This window comes from Pituophis catenifer, unplaced genomic scaffold, assembly GCF_029215685.1.
Source record: "Pituophis catenifer annectens isolate HBS135680 unplaced genomic scaffold, rPitCat1.0.hap2 SCAF_13, whole genome shotgun sequence".
Lineage (NCBI taxonomy): Eukaryota > Metazoa > Chordata > Lepidosauria > Squamata > Colubridae > Pituophis > Pituophis catenifer.
Genome location: NW_027256893.1, coordinates 8,117,967 through 8,131,712, shown reverse-complemented (window position 1 = coordinate 8,131,712; position 13,746 = coordinate 8,117,967). Strand labels below are relative to the sequence as shown.

Sequence of the window (13,746 nt, the reverse complement as noted above, 5' to 3'; positions counted from 1 at the left end):
CATTGTGCCCAGAGAGAGAGAAATATCCACCTCTACCTAGGATCAAACTCATAGCCTCCTGGTTGTGAGGCGAGAGCTCTCACCTCTAGGCCACTGCACCACTCCAGAGACTCCTCTGCTGATGCCATGCCCTATTTCTCTATAGAAAAAGCAAAAAAGAGGAAGAGTTTCCTTGACTGATCTTCTGCAATCTTCTACTTTTTTTTAGGATGCGGACCTGGCTCGTCTCTTAAGCTCGGGCTCTTTTGGAAATTTGGAGAACCTCAGCCTGGCCTTTACCAACGTCACAAGTGCCTGTGCAGAGCATCTAATCAAACTGCCTTCACTCAAGCAGCTGAACCTGTGGTCCACTCAGGTATGGGCCGTGCAAGCCGCCATGGGCAGGGGCGCTTGCGCTACCACAAACCGGGAGTGCCCAGCGCATCACCACAGGAAGACGGTGGTTTCATTTGGGAGAAGCAGCCCAGCTCTTTAGAGGAGATTTCTCTCCAATGCTTTCCTTCCTCTTTCAAAGTCCACTTGTTCCACCCATTAGAGCAGAGGTCTTCAAACATGGCAGCTTTAAGACTTGTGGACTTCAACTCCCAGAATTCTCCAGCCAGCATAGCATAGTGCACAAGTCTCCCAATCGGTCTCCGGGCGCAATTCAAGGTGTTGGTTAAGACCGCCTTCTACCGCATAGCTCCCAACGACCAGTAATGGGGTGAGCTCCCGTTACTTGTCCCAGCTTCTGCCCAACCTAGCAGTTCGAAAGCACGTAAAAATGCAAGTAGAAAAATAGGGACCACCTTTGGTGGGAAGGTAACAGTGTTCTGTGCGCCTATGGCGTTGAGTCATGCCGGCCACATGACCACGGAGACGTCTTCAGACAGCGCTGGCTCTTCGGCTTTGAAACAGAGATGAGTACCGCTCCCCTAGAGTCGGGAACGACTAACACATATGTGCGAGGGGAACCTTTACCTTTAATGATCCTACAGGTTTAGAGTTCCAATAAAGGAGAATATTTGTAGCTCAGGGATGAAATGAGGGATCCTTGGTGCTCCCTGAGCTTGCTTGGCTAACTAGGTAGCATCAGCAGCATTGATGATATTACCTAGTCTGCAAGAAAAAAAAAGCAAGCTCAGGTTTAGAGTTTGTTTATTTTCCAGCCTTTGACTGCTGCTTATAAACATTCCTCCTTTTTTTTTTTTTTCCCTTTTCTTCCCTGGAGTTTGGGGATGCAGGTTTGCGGCTCCTCTCTGAACACCTCACAATGCTTCAAGTGCTCAACTTGTGTGAAACGCCCGTTACCGATGCTGGCCTGCTGGCCCTGAGCTGTAAGTGAAGAAAACTCTGGTGTGGTGATGGGAAGAGTAGGGACCATTTCAGCGCAGTGCATTAATCAAACAACAGTATCTCTCCTCTTCTTTTGGCTGGGTTGGGAGGGGGGGGGCGGGGAGAGAGATTTGTAATAGAAGGAGAGAAAGAGAGAAAAAATGTTTGTGGGGAATGATAAATAGAATTGTGTAGTAAAGAGAATAACATAGCTCATACATCATCATCTTTTAACGCACCCATAATCCCTTGTAGGGTGGAGTCTGGGCAACTGAATGGAGCTGAGTCGGGGGTGAAATTCTCCCAGTTCAGACCGGATGGCCCGATCCGGTAGCGATTGCAGCGGGTGGTTTGGAGAACCGGTAGCAAAACTCCCTGTGCCGCCCCCCAATGTCCAGCTGAGCTGTGCGATCATCAGAGGCTTTTTTTTTTTTTACTTTTAAAAGCATTTTTTCTACAACCTCTTCGGCCGAAAAAATGCTTTAAAAAAAAAAAAAGCCTCTGATGATCACGAGGCTCAATTGGGATCGTCAGAGGCTTTTAAAAGTAAAAAGAAAAAGTTAGCCACAGCCACTCAGTCACATTACCACCACCACCACCAAGCCACACCCACAGAACCGGTAGTAACAAATTTTACATTTCACCACTGAGCTGAGTGTTTACTGGCCGGATGCCCTTCCTGTTGCCAATGCGGAGTTATATTCAGCATATACATTCTCATCATGCCCAGAGAGAGAAATATCTGTCTCTACATAGGATCAAACTCACAGCCACCTGAATGTGAGGCGAGAGCTCCACCTCTAGGCCACTGCACCACTCATTAACATAGCCCATATATGACCCACATTAAAAAAATGGGGGGGGGAGAAATCAAAATAATCAGTTCATTGCTCCTTGGAATTAATCTTTCCATGTTTGAAATTATCACTTTTGCAACTAACGATGATAATTTGATAGGATAGAGTTTCTAGATTCAAGATTATTATTTTTTTTGCAAAAAGTTTTTTTTATTTTATTTTTCCAAAGATACAAATTACATCTTTTCAGAACAGAACTTTGATCCAGTCATCAATTTGTTCAATTTTTGGTCATTCTTAACAAAATTTTATATTTTGCCATAACACTTATTTCTTAATCTTAAATCACATATTCAACTAATAGCATCTTTAAAAAAAAAATAACACATATTTACTTAATCAAAACAATTACCCTTCTATTAACCCACCTTAAATCTTACTTCAATTAATAACTCATAATACATTTCAGTACAGTTCAAACATATTTATATTTCATAATACTCATTAAATCCTTATTCCTTTATTACTTTATCAAATTTAAATCTTAGCTTTAATCTTAAAAATTTAGCAATTTAACATTTAAACATAGTTCTTGGTTCAAATAATGCTGTTTAATGCAATTTCCCAATTATCCCAAATTCTATCTATTAAACCATTCCATTTATATAACACCAATTAAGTAATTTTGAAGTCTGCACAGATTTGTACAAAAAGCAAGAAGGAAATCAGAACCGAAGAAGCTTCTTGGATGAGAAGTAAAATGTCTTCAAGGAAAAACAAAGATTCCCCCCTTTCTTTGGAAAAAGCACATTTGGGACAATAAGGAAATCCAACAGGCAGATTGGAGGATTTATCGTGGGTTTACCTATCTTTTCAGATATAGGAAATCTCATTTTGGATAATAAGTCATATATTTAGATCTTTAAAAATCCATTTTTCCCATACGTTATACATATTAAAGCTCAGACACATGGGCAGATATTAAATGCACAATATTTTGGTTGTTTAATTCTATGTAGAGCTGCAGTGAAGTCTATTTACATTACTGAAATGGAGTTTTGGGGATTTTTGTGTGTACGTGTGTTTGTGTCTCTGAATCAGTGTTGACTCCTGGTGACTGTATGAACTAGTTAGTTCCTGCAATTTTCTCGCCACAATTTTGGAGTAATTAAATGCCTGTGAATTTGATTTCTTGCAATTCTTCAATTTGGTAGTTTTTTAAGCAATATAATTGGCCGAGTGCATTGGATGAATCTAACTACTATGGTTTGTAAAGCACATGTTATTACTTTTCCTGTTTTACGAACTCAGCAAAGTGAGGGATTTTCCTATCAAGGCTGATGTTGGCATCTCCAAATTCATTTAAATTCATAAATGAATTCATAATTCATTTAAAAAAAATACCAAGATTCTATATCACGTTTTTATAGCGAAAACATTGCTGGACCATTACTTTATTCTTAAAATTGAATTTTGTTGTGGCAAACCTTAACCTTAAGGTTTGACAGCCTGCGATATACAAACTTTAAAACATCCATGAAATCACCGTCCAACATCAGAACCCCAAAATACATATGTGCATTACTGTCCTTGTTATTTTTTGTCTCACCAAATGCACTACAGAAGAGGATGATTTTTACCAGTTCAAAATCTTTGTAGGTGTTTGCAAAGAGTCCATTCCAACTTGTTAGCACCTAATCAATCAGAATAGAGCTGGGAGGGACCTTGGAGGTCTTCTAGTCCAGCCCCCTTCCCAAGCAGGAGAACCTATACATTTCAGATAAGTGACTTTCCAGTCTCTTAAAAACCTCTAGTGATGAAGCACCTACAACTTCTGAAGGCAAGCTATTCCACTGGTTAATTGTCCTCACTGTTAGGAAGTTTCTCCTTAATTCCAGGTTGTTTCTCTCCTTGATTAGTTTCCACCCATCGTTTCTTGTCCTGCCCTCTGGTGCTTTGGAGAATAGCTTGACTCCCTCTTCTTTGTGGCAGCCCCTGAGATATTGGGACACTGCTATCATGTCTCCCCTAGTCCTTCTCTTCATTAAACTAGACATACCCAATTCCTGCAGCCATTCTTCATATGTTTTTTGTCTTCTGGCCCTTAATCCTTTCATCAAGGAAAACATAAAATATCGGATCAGCTTTCTGTGCTTAATTTTGGGACAAGCTGATCCAAAATGAAGGGGTCGAGGGCTCTTTAAAGTCCAGATGTTGATTTGGGAAAAGTCTGCAGGATGTCAACTGCCAGTCATCAACCACTTCCCATTTTTTATGCCATCCTTTGCAAGCTGCATAGAGACCAACATCCTTGTGTGTTTATTTCCTAGCCATGAAAAGCCTCTGTAGTTTAAACATGAACAGCACCAAGCTCTCAGCAGACACCTACGAAGACCTCAAGGTATGTTGCATTTCTAAAGCATCCTTCATCTATCTGTAACCAGGTGTTGAGGGCCAACCAGAGGTGAAATGCTCCCGGTTCGGACTGGATCACCCAGTAGCGATGGCAGCGGGTGGTTTGGAGAACCGGTAGCAAAAATCCCTGCCCCGCCCTCCCGCCTAGCTGAGCCGCGCGATCATCAGAGGCTTTTTTTTTTTAAAGCATTTTTTCTACAACCTCTTCGGCCGAAAAAATGCTTTTAAAAATAAAAAAAAAAGCCTCTGATGATCGCGCGGCTCAGCTGGGATCGTCAGAGGCTTTTAAAAGCATTTTTTAAACAACCTCTGTAGAAAAAATGTTTTTAAAAGTAAAAAAAAAACCTGATCAGGCAATTCAGCTGGGATCGTCAGAGGCTTTTAAAAGCATTTTTTTAAACAACCTCTGTAGAAAAAATGTTTTTAAAAGTAAAAAAAAAACTCTGATGATTAGGCAACTCAGCTGGGATCGTCAGATGCTTTTAAAAGCATTGGCTGAAGAGGTTGTAGAAAAAATGGTTTTAAAAGTTTAAAAAAAAAAGTTGGCCACGCCCACCCAGTCACATTCCCCCCTTCCCCCCCCCCAGTCACGCTCACAGAACCGGTAGTAACAAATTTTACATTTCACCACTGGGGCCAACATTTTTTAACCAGTGTCAGAAGAACAAGAAGCTAGCTTGCAGAAATTAATTTACATATTCACTGCTGATACAGTACTACAGGGGAATTATTGAGCCTGTCATTTGTACCTCAATAACTGCCTATTTTGGCACAGCAACCAAACAGGACAGGTCCAGACTTCACGGAATAGTTAGGACTGCAGAAAAAAAAAAAACAATTACTACCAACCTGCCTTCCATTGAGGACCTGTATACTGCACAGGTCAGAAAGAGGGCTGAGAAAATATCTACAGGCTGCTCACATCCTGGGCATGAACTGTTTCTACTTCACCCCTCAGGATGCCGCGAAAAAGCACTGCATGCCAAAACAACCAGACATAAAGATAGTTTATGTCTGTTTCTGCCATCACTCTGCTGAACACTTAATTCCCACCACACTGTCTCATTTCTCATCCTTTCTCATCGTCTCCTCTTTCCTGCTATCTTCTCCTGTTTGTTTCTTACGCCTTATCAATTGTTGTTTGTAATTTAAGATTAATGGTTGCAACTATGATTTATGACCTAAGACTGCTGGTTTATATGTATACCGCGAGCTTATGCACCAGAGACAGATTCCTTGTGTGTCCAATCACACTTGGCCAATAAAGAATTCTATTCTGTTCTGTTCTGTTCTATTCTGATTTCTTATTCTATTCTATTTTGATTTCTAACTATTCTCTTCTACTTTATTCTCTTCTGTTGTATTTTAATTTCATATTCTCTATTCTATTCTATTCTATTCTCTATTCTATTCTACTCTATTCTTTCTCATTCCTATTCTATTCTATGCTATGCTATCCCTATCCCTGTTCCATGTTGTCGCAAAGCCATTACAGTCAGTCGCTGAGTGCCTGGCCAATTAGCAATCACATGACATGCACAATTCCTGTTTCTTTACAGTTGCCACCTGCACAGTACATTATAGTAGCTTTAACAAACAGAACGTGTAGAACATAACAAACTGCCTTATCCTACAGGCAGCCCTTAATTTAACAACGGGTTTTTTTTTTTTAATGATTATTTGAAGTTACAACGGTCTCAGGACAAAAAAAAGAATGACTTGCAAGCAAGCTCAGAGAGCACTCAGGAGCCCTCATGTAACGAATTCTCCATCGTTCTTTCTATCTCATCTCTTTATTTTTTCTTTCCTTTCTTCCCCTCCCAGGCTAAATTGCCCAATTTGAAGGAAGTGGACGTCCGCTATACTGAAGCTTGGTGAAAAAAAAAAAAAAAACACCCCTCGTGGCGCATTTGTAGAATTTTTTTCTTTTTTGACAGGGAGAGAAGAGAAAGATTTCTTAAACCATGGGGGAAAAAAAAAAGCAGAGAACTTAAGACTTTTGGCATTTGCCTCTAGAAAGCAGGTTCTGAGGACATCCGTATTTTTAGGTGCTCTGTGTGTGTGAAGTAGTGAAGTATGATTTTTTTTTCCCCCGGGTGGATATTCACACACCACACCTAATTCTTTCAGCTTCGTACTCTCGAATTCAACATCTTTTAAATTAAAGGGGTGGGAAGTGAAGAAGGCAAGACTGAATAGCCTGAAGAAGATTTGGGGGGGAGAGGGGAAGGTCTGGGGGGGAGGGGGGGTTGTCTCTTGGTTCTGATTTGCTTTTTTTTTTTTTTGTACTTTTTTTAAACTGTGTGTCAAGGTTTTTTTCTCTTTTTTTTTCTTTTTTTTTAATATACACAAGAATATGCACCGGATTTCTTCAGTTTTTCCTTTAACCTCGGCCTTTTCCGTAGATGCTTTTCCCATCTCTTCTGTTCTTCAGCGATATATAGAAAGGAAAAAGAAGAAGAAGAACGTAGGCGAAAATCAAGAGAAGAAACATTAGCAGCAGCTCATATGATTTTCCTTCCTTCCCTCGTTCGGTCGTTCGGTCCTTTCAATCATTATGCAAAGTGATGTTCTTGTATATACAATTTACATAATACGCCTATTTAAAAAAAAAAAGGAAAGAAAGAAGGAAGAAAGTTCAGAAAGAACAGGTCTGGGACCTGTCTTTTATTTATGAATTGTTAATCCATTGTTCGTTTCATTTATTTTTGTTTTGTTTTGTTTTGTTTAGCGTAGAGTACCGTGTAAACAATTTTGGCGTCTTTTGGTTGTCGTTGCGCTTAAAAAGACAGAACAAAAGAGAATTGCCCTCCTGTATTATATACACCCTTGGTCCAGCCCATCTTAACTTTTTTTGGGTTTATATATGCCTCAAATTTATTCAACCAGGGGAAAAGAATATATTTGCATAAACCTGGTGCATATATATGTGTGTGTATGTGTATAGACACACACACATAACACATGCATACCACATAAGAGCAGAACACTGGGTGAGCTATTGGGAATAAATGTTTTGAATTCCTAAAGCCGCATTTTCAGATTATGTTAGGTGTAGAAGTTAGGAGGGGTAAGCAAACCACTTCTGTTTATGTATATGATTATTTTTAAGGCTAGAGAAAATGCTTCGGTTTTTACCTGGGAGTGAAGATTGAGCGGTCAACCATTTGCATTAGGATTTGCCAAGGTTTGGTTTCTGTTTTGTGTCCAAAATTTCACCTTTCGGTGGTGTTTTTAGGGAGGTGTTTCCCACTGGTTCTCTCCCCAACTATTGGCTTATGTTCACCCTCCTCAGCATGGAGACCCTTCTGCCATATTGGTGTACAGCTGAGCATCCGCCCCGTAGAAAATTCTGGAAACTGCTAGGCCTATTACGCCACAAGGAGAAGAAGGTTGGTTCAGAATCCATGTGGCCTTTTGAGGTCCAGAGATGGACCATCAGAGATGGTCCGGAGATGTCTTTCCTGTGTAAAGTTTCTCAGAGCCTTTTTGGCCTTGTGGTGAAGGCACCAGGCTAGAGACCAGGAGATGGTGAGTTCTAGTTCCATCTCAGATATGAAAATCGCTGGGTGACCTTAGGCTAGACCTCTCTCAACCCAGCCCACCTCCCAGGGTTGTTGTTTTTAGGGAAAAAGAGGAGGAGGAAGGAGTATTAAGTATGTTTGCCGGATTAAGACGGGATAAAAATCTAATCAATAAAGAAATCCTCCTGAAAGTATGACCACTATCTTACTTTTCTTCACCCTCCTATGTGATTATTCAGATACATGATAAAAGAGGATTGTTGTTTTTTTTTAAAAAAAAAAAGTGGTTTCTTTTATAAATACGCTTTTGGGTTTATTATTTTTTTTCCCACGCTAAGCTTTCTTTCAATGGAACAGCCGCTTCATCCTTGTTTTAAAACAAAAAACAAAAAATAAGGCAAAAGTTTTGCCTTACGTTCCTTTTCAACGTTATGCAGGTAAATATAAATATTCAGGTTCTTTTGGGGATGTAAGAGATTTTAAAAAACAGGTATGCATATAAACACACACACACACGCGTGCGCATAAATAAATAAAAAATCTTTGTTTTGTTTTGTTTTTTTCTTTAACGTGGTTGGATAGTTTCACATACTTCAATACATCCCTTGTATTTCTGAACTCTCTGTTTTTATAACCATATCAAACAACAACAACAACAAAAAAACACAATTGGTTCCAGTCTTAATCCGTATGTTGTGTACAAATGTTGCAGGGGGACGTTCATTGTTTGTATCTTTTGCCCAGGGGGACAACAACTGTGTTTAGAAGAATCAAGATTGTGCCCCCCCCCATTTTTATATGAGTCCCAAGCACCTCAAAAACAAACAAACAAAAAAAGGCTCTGCGCTTCCCTTGTGCAGCCATCTTGATTCCTTTTCTTCTTCTTTTTTAACACAGACGCAACCCCACAAATGCTCCTGTTTCTGCCTTAGATCCCTTAATCAGGGGTGAAATCCAAATCTTTTCCCTACCGGTTCTATGGGCGTGGCATGGTGGGTGTGGCAGGGGAAGGATATTGCAAAATCTCCACTCCCACCTCACTCCAGGGAAAGGATACTGCAAAATCCCCATCCCCTCCCCACTCCTGGGAGAAGGATATTGCAAAATCCCCACTCCCATTACCAGCCAGAGGTGGTATTTGCCGGTTCTCCGAACTACTCAAAATTTCCGCTAACCGGTTCTCCAGAACCTGTTAGAACCTGCTGGATTTCACCCCTGCCCTTAATCCTGTTCGACAAAACTCAGTGAGAGGAAGAAAGAGACAAAAAAAAAAACCCTAATGCCAACATTTTTTCCTTAGCTGCTTTTACTGATGGATTACTACTACTGTTCTGTAGCCATGTTTAAAAGAGAAAATTTAAAAAAAAAAAATGTGGAATAATTTCAGGCGACAAAAAATAAATAAAACTGTAACTGAATATCTTTTAGGAGTGTTCACTGCCTTTTATTTGAGTAGGAGAAGTGGATGTGCAGAAGTCTCAACCCAGCCAACCTGTGGGATACGGCCTAGAGTAGAATTTGAAGGTTCCTGAGAAATTTTAAGCAGAAGTTAGTCTGGTTAAGTATCAGTCTGAAGTAGAGAAGCCGTACCCCCATTTCTCATGGGTGGTCTTCTCCCTATATTCTGCCTTGGAATACCGCATTCAGTTTTGGTCGCCACAATGTAAAATATATTTGACTTGAGACTCTAGAAAGAGTGCAGAGAAGAGCAACAAAGATGATTAGGGGACTGGAGGCTAAAACATATGAAGAACAGTTGCAGGAACTGGGTATGTCTAGTTTAATGAAAAGAAGGACTAAGGGAGACATGATATCTCAGGGGCTGCCACAAAGAAGAGGGAGTCGAGCTATTCTCCAAAGCACCTGAAGGCAAGACAAGAAGCAATGGGTGGAAACTAATCAAGGAGAGAAGCAACTTAGAACTAAGGAGAAATTTCCTGACAGTGAGAACAATAAGTGGAACAACTTGCCTCCAGAAGTTGTGAATGTAAAAAAGATGTGGAGACTAGAAAGAGTGCAGAAAAGAGCAACAAAGATGATGATGGGACTAGAGGCTAAAACATATGAAGAACAGTTGCAGGAACTGGGTATGTCTAGTTTAATGAAAAGAAAGACTAGGGGAGACATGATAGCAGTCTTCCAATATCTCAGAGGCTGCCACAAAGAAGAGGGAGTCAAGCTATTCTCCAAAGCACCTGAAGGCAAGACAAGATGCAATGGGTGGAAACTAATCAAGGAGAGAAGCAACTTAGAACTAAGGAGAAATTTCCTGACAGTGAGAACAATTAATAAGTGGAACAACTTGCCTCCAGAAGTTGTGAATGTAAAAAAGATGTGGAGACTAGAAAGAGTGCAGAAAAGAGCAACAAAGATGATGATGGGACTGGAGGCTAAAACATATGAAGAACAGTTGCAGGAACTGGGTATGTCTAGTTTAATGAAAAGAAGGACTAAGGGAGACATGATATCTCAGGGGCTGCCACAAAGAAGAGGGAGTCGAGCTATTCTCCAAAGCACCTGAAGGCAAGACAAGAAGCAATGGGTGGAAACTAATCAAGGAGAGAAGCAACTTAGAACTAAGGAGAAATTTCCTGACAGTGAGAACAATAAGTGGAACAACTTGCCTCCAGAAGTTGTGAATGTAAAAAAGATGTGGAGACTAGAAAGAGTGCAGAAAAGAGCAACAAAGATGATGATGGGACTGGAGGCTAAAACATATGAAGAACAGTTGCAGGAACTGGGTATGTCTAGTTTAATGAAAAGAAAGACTAGGGGAGACATGATAGCAGTCTTCCAATATCTCAGAGGCTGCCACAAAGAAGAGGGAGTCAAGCTATTCTCCAAAGCACCTGAAGGCAAGACAAGATGCAATGGGTGGAAACTAATCAAGGAGAGAAGCAACTTAGAACTAAGGAGAGATTTCCTGACAGTGAGAACAATTAATCAGTGGAACAACTTGCCTCCAGAAGTTGTGAATGCTCCAACACTGGAAGTTTTTAAGAAGATGTTGGATAACCATTTGTCTGAAGTGGTGTAGGGTTTCCTGCCTAAGCAGGGGGTTGGACTAGATGACCTTCAAGGTCCCTTCCAACTCTTATGCTATTCTATTCTGGATTGTGGAAATTAACAACTGTAAGTTGTGTTTCCTCGAAGAAAGAAAACTATGGAACTATCTTTGCGTCCTTGACCACACCAAAACCACGCCAGATTGTCTATTGTTTATTTTTGCACGTTCTCTCCTACAAAATTATTTTTTTTATGGATAGACTCTCCTCATTTTGTTCCAGGAAAAGTGGGGGTGGAATTCTGCCTCAAACTCCTAAATTTCCCCTTCCCAATAAGCGTTTGTACCGAAATTCCCAGCCCTGAAGGGAATTGGTAGCATTTCTTCCCTTTTCAAAGTAACCCATCATTTGTTCTTCCAAACTGTAAGGATGGGTGGTTCCTTTGAACCAGCTTCCCCACAACTGGTTGTTCAGTTGTGCATTCCTGCAAGGCTCCTAAACTGGGTTGCTTGAAGATACTGATTGTCCAATAACATCATTTGGAGTCCAAAAATTTATGTTGCTAAGTGAGACTCTTTAAGCGAGCTTTGCCCCATTTTACAACCTTTTTCTTGTCACCGTTGTTAAGTGACTCACTGCAGTTCTTAAGTTAGTAGCGCGGTTGTTAAGTGAATCTGGTTTCCCCATGGACTTTGCTTATCAGATAGTTGCAAAAAGTGACCCCGGGACACTGCAGTGCAACCGTCATAAATATGAATTGGTTGGCACGTGTTTGAATTTTGATCATGTGACCCTGCGGAGGCTGCAATGGTCATAAGTGTGAAAAAGGGTCATAAGTTGTTTTTTTAGTGCCGTAACATTGAATGGTCACTAAACAAACTTGTAAGTTGAGGATTTACCTGTAGTCAGACAAGGGGCAGGAGCCCCCAATCCAGGGGTGAAATGCTACCTGTTCGAACCGGGTTGGGCAAACGAAGCAGCGGAGGCGGGTGGTTCGGCGAACTGGTAGCGGCGGCAACACGAGACTCCGCCCAACCACCCGGACGTTGTTACTTCCTGCTTTTAACCAGGAAGTAACCTGTTTTTGACCCTCTGCGCATGCGCAAAGGGTCTAAAATCACACGTGACGCGTGCGTGCACTTCCGAACCGGTAGGGAAGATAATTAGATTTCACCCCTGCCCCAAGTTTCAGTAGTGGTGGTGGTGAGCTAGCCAAGAATATCTAGGAATAGGAGCCATGGTGGCACTGTGGTTAGAATATGGCAGGCTAACTCACTGGTGACTGTCAGCAGTTCGATCCTGACCAGCTCAAGGTTGACTCAGCCTTCCATCCTTCCGAGGTCGGTAAAATGAGGACCCAGATTGTTGGGGGGGCAATAGGCTGACTCTAAAAACCGCTTAGAGCCTTGGTGGCACAGCGGACTAAAGTACTGTTAAGTAGCACTTAGCTGCCAGCTGCCTGCAATTACTGCGAGTTCAAATCTCACCAGGCTCAAGGTTGACTCAGCCTTCCATCCTTCCGAGGTAGGTAAAATGAGGACCCGGATTGTGGGGGCAATAAGCTGACTTTGTATAAAAAAAAGAACACCGCTTGGGGGGGGCGAAAGCCCTACTAAGCAGGTATATACAAAAGTATGAAGGCTATTGCTTAACGCATTGTAAGCCGCCCTGAGTCTCCGGAGAAGGGCGGCATATAAATTGAACCAACAAATAAATAGGGTTGTAAAGCACTGTGAAGATCTATATAAATCTAAAGCGCTATTGCTATTGCTATCTTTCCAGAATTAAGTTGCTTCGGGAGTCTTTAGGAGCAAATGCCTCCAATCAAACAGTGGAGAAGACATCTTAAGCTAGACATTGGCCATAAGCACCCAATTCAAATGATACCCAAAAAATAACCAACTGAGATGGAGAACGGCAGATAGGCTTGTCCTCCTTAAATGTTCTACCTTCCATTTGTATTTGCTCATTCTGTGAACCCAGATACCTACAAAGCGATGCTCGGGACACTCAGCCAAGCTGTTCCAGCCATGTACTGCTTTGCTTAATATCCTCCGCTTTTGAATGAATCCGGCAAATGTGCATGGAGGCGGGAGGTAAGAGTCCCACCTGCAGTTACCACCACTGTACTTCTGCAAAGGCAATGACGTCAGGGTTGCCGTAGTGACGGCTTCTCCTCTTGAGATGCTCAGCTGCCAAGGAGATGGTTGCAAAGGACAAGACGAGCATCGTCTCCTGGCATCAAACGATGCTTTCAGCGTCCCACCCTTCCAGCTAGACTCTCTTCTGAATCTTCTCAAAAGGATGTGTCGGGCTCAAAAGAATCGTGATCATACATTAAGTTTCAGTTCATTAAGACCGTACATTAAGTTGCAGATTTCTTACTCGAGCTTTTACACGAGACTCTAGTCAACTAAAGTTCAATGCTAAATTGGCACCAGAAAAAGGTCAATGGAATTCAAAGAGGGATTGGACTGAGACCGTTTGTGGGAACATAACGATGCTAGGCTGATGGCTTGCTTAACTCCGCTCTCAGGCTCTGCCTGTTCTCCTACAACCGTGATGCAAATCTATGGCATGCGTGCCAGAGGTGGCACGCGAACCATCACCCCAGTTCAGCTCCGCTGCACATGTGTGTGCGCCTCCCGCCAGCCAGCTCCTCTTTGGCTCTCTGCCATGCATGTGTGTGTG

At 41.6% G+C, this 13,746-nt stretch overlaps 1 protein-coding gene across 1 annotated transcript in view; it reads left to right on the top strand.

Annotated features, from left to right (window-relative positions):
• Positions 1-6,722, top strand: part of CMIP (c-Maf inducing protein) — a 190,213-nt gene extending 183,491 nt beyond the window's left edge. Inside the window, exons 18-21 of the mRNA XM_070953238.1 lie at positions 209-355; positions 1,211-1,316; positions 4,442-4,512; positions 6,351-6,722. Coding sequence (XP_070809339.1) covers positions 209-355; positions 1,211-1,316; positions 4,442-4,512; positions 6,351-6,404 — 378 coding nt within the window. The 3' untranslated portion in view covers positions 6,405-6,722. The remainder of the gene's footprint in view (positions 1-208; positions 356-1,210; positions 1,317-4,441; positions 4,513-6,350) is intronic.
• The last annotated feature ends 7,024 nt before the right edge of the window (positions 6,723-13,746 follow it).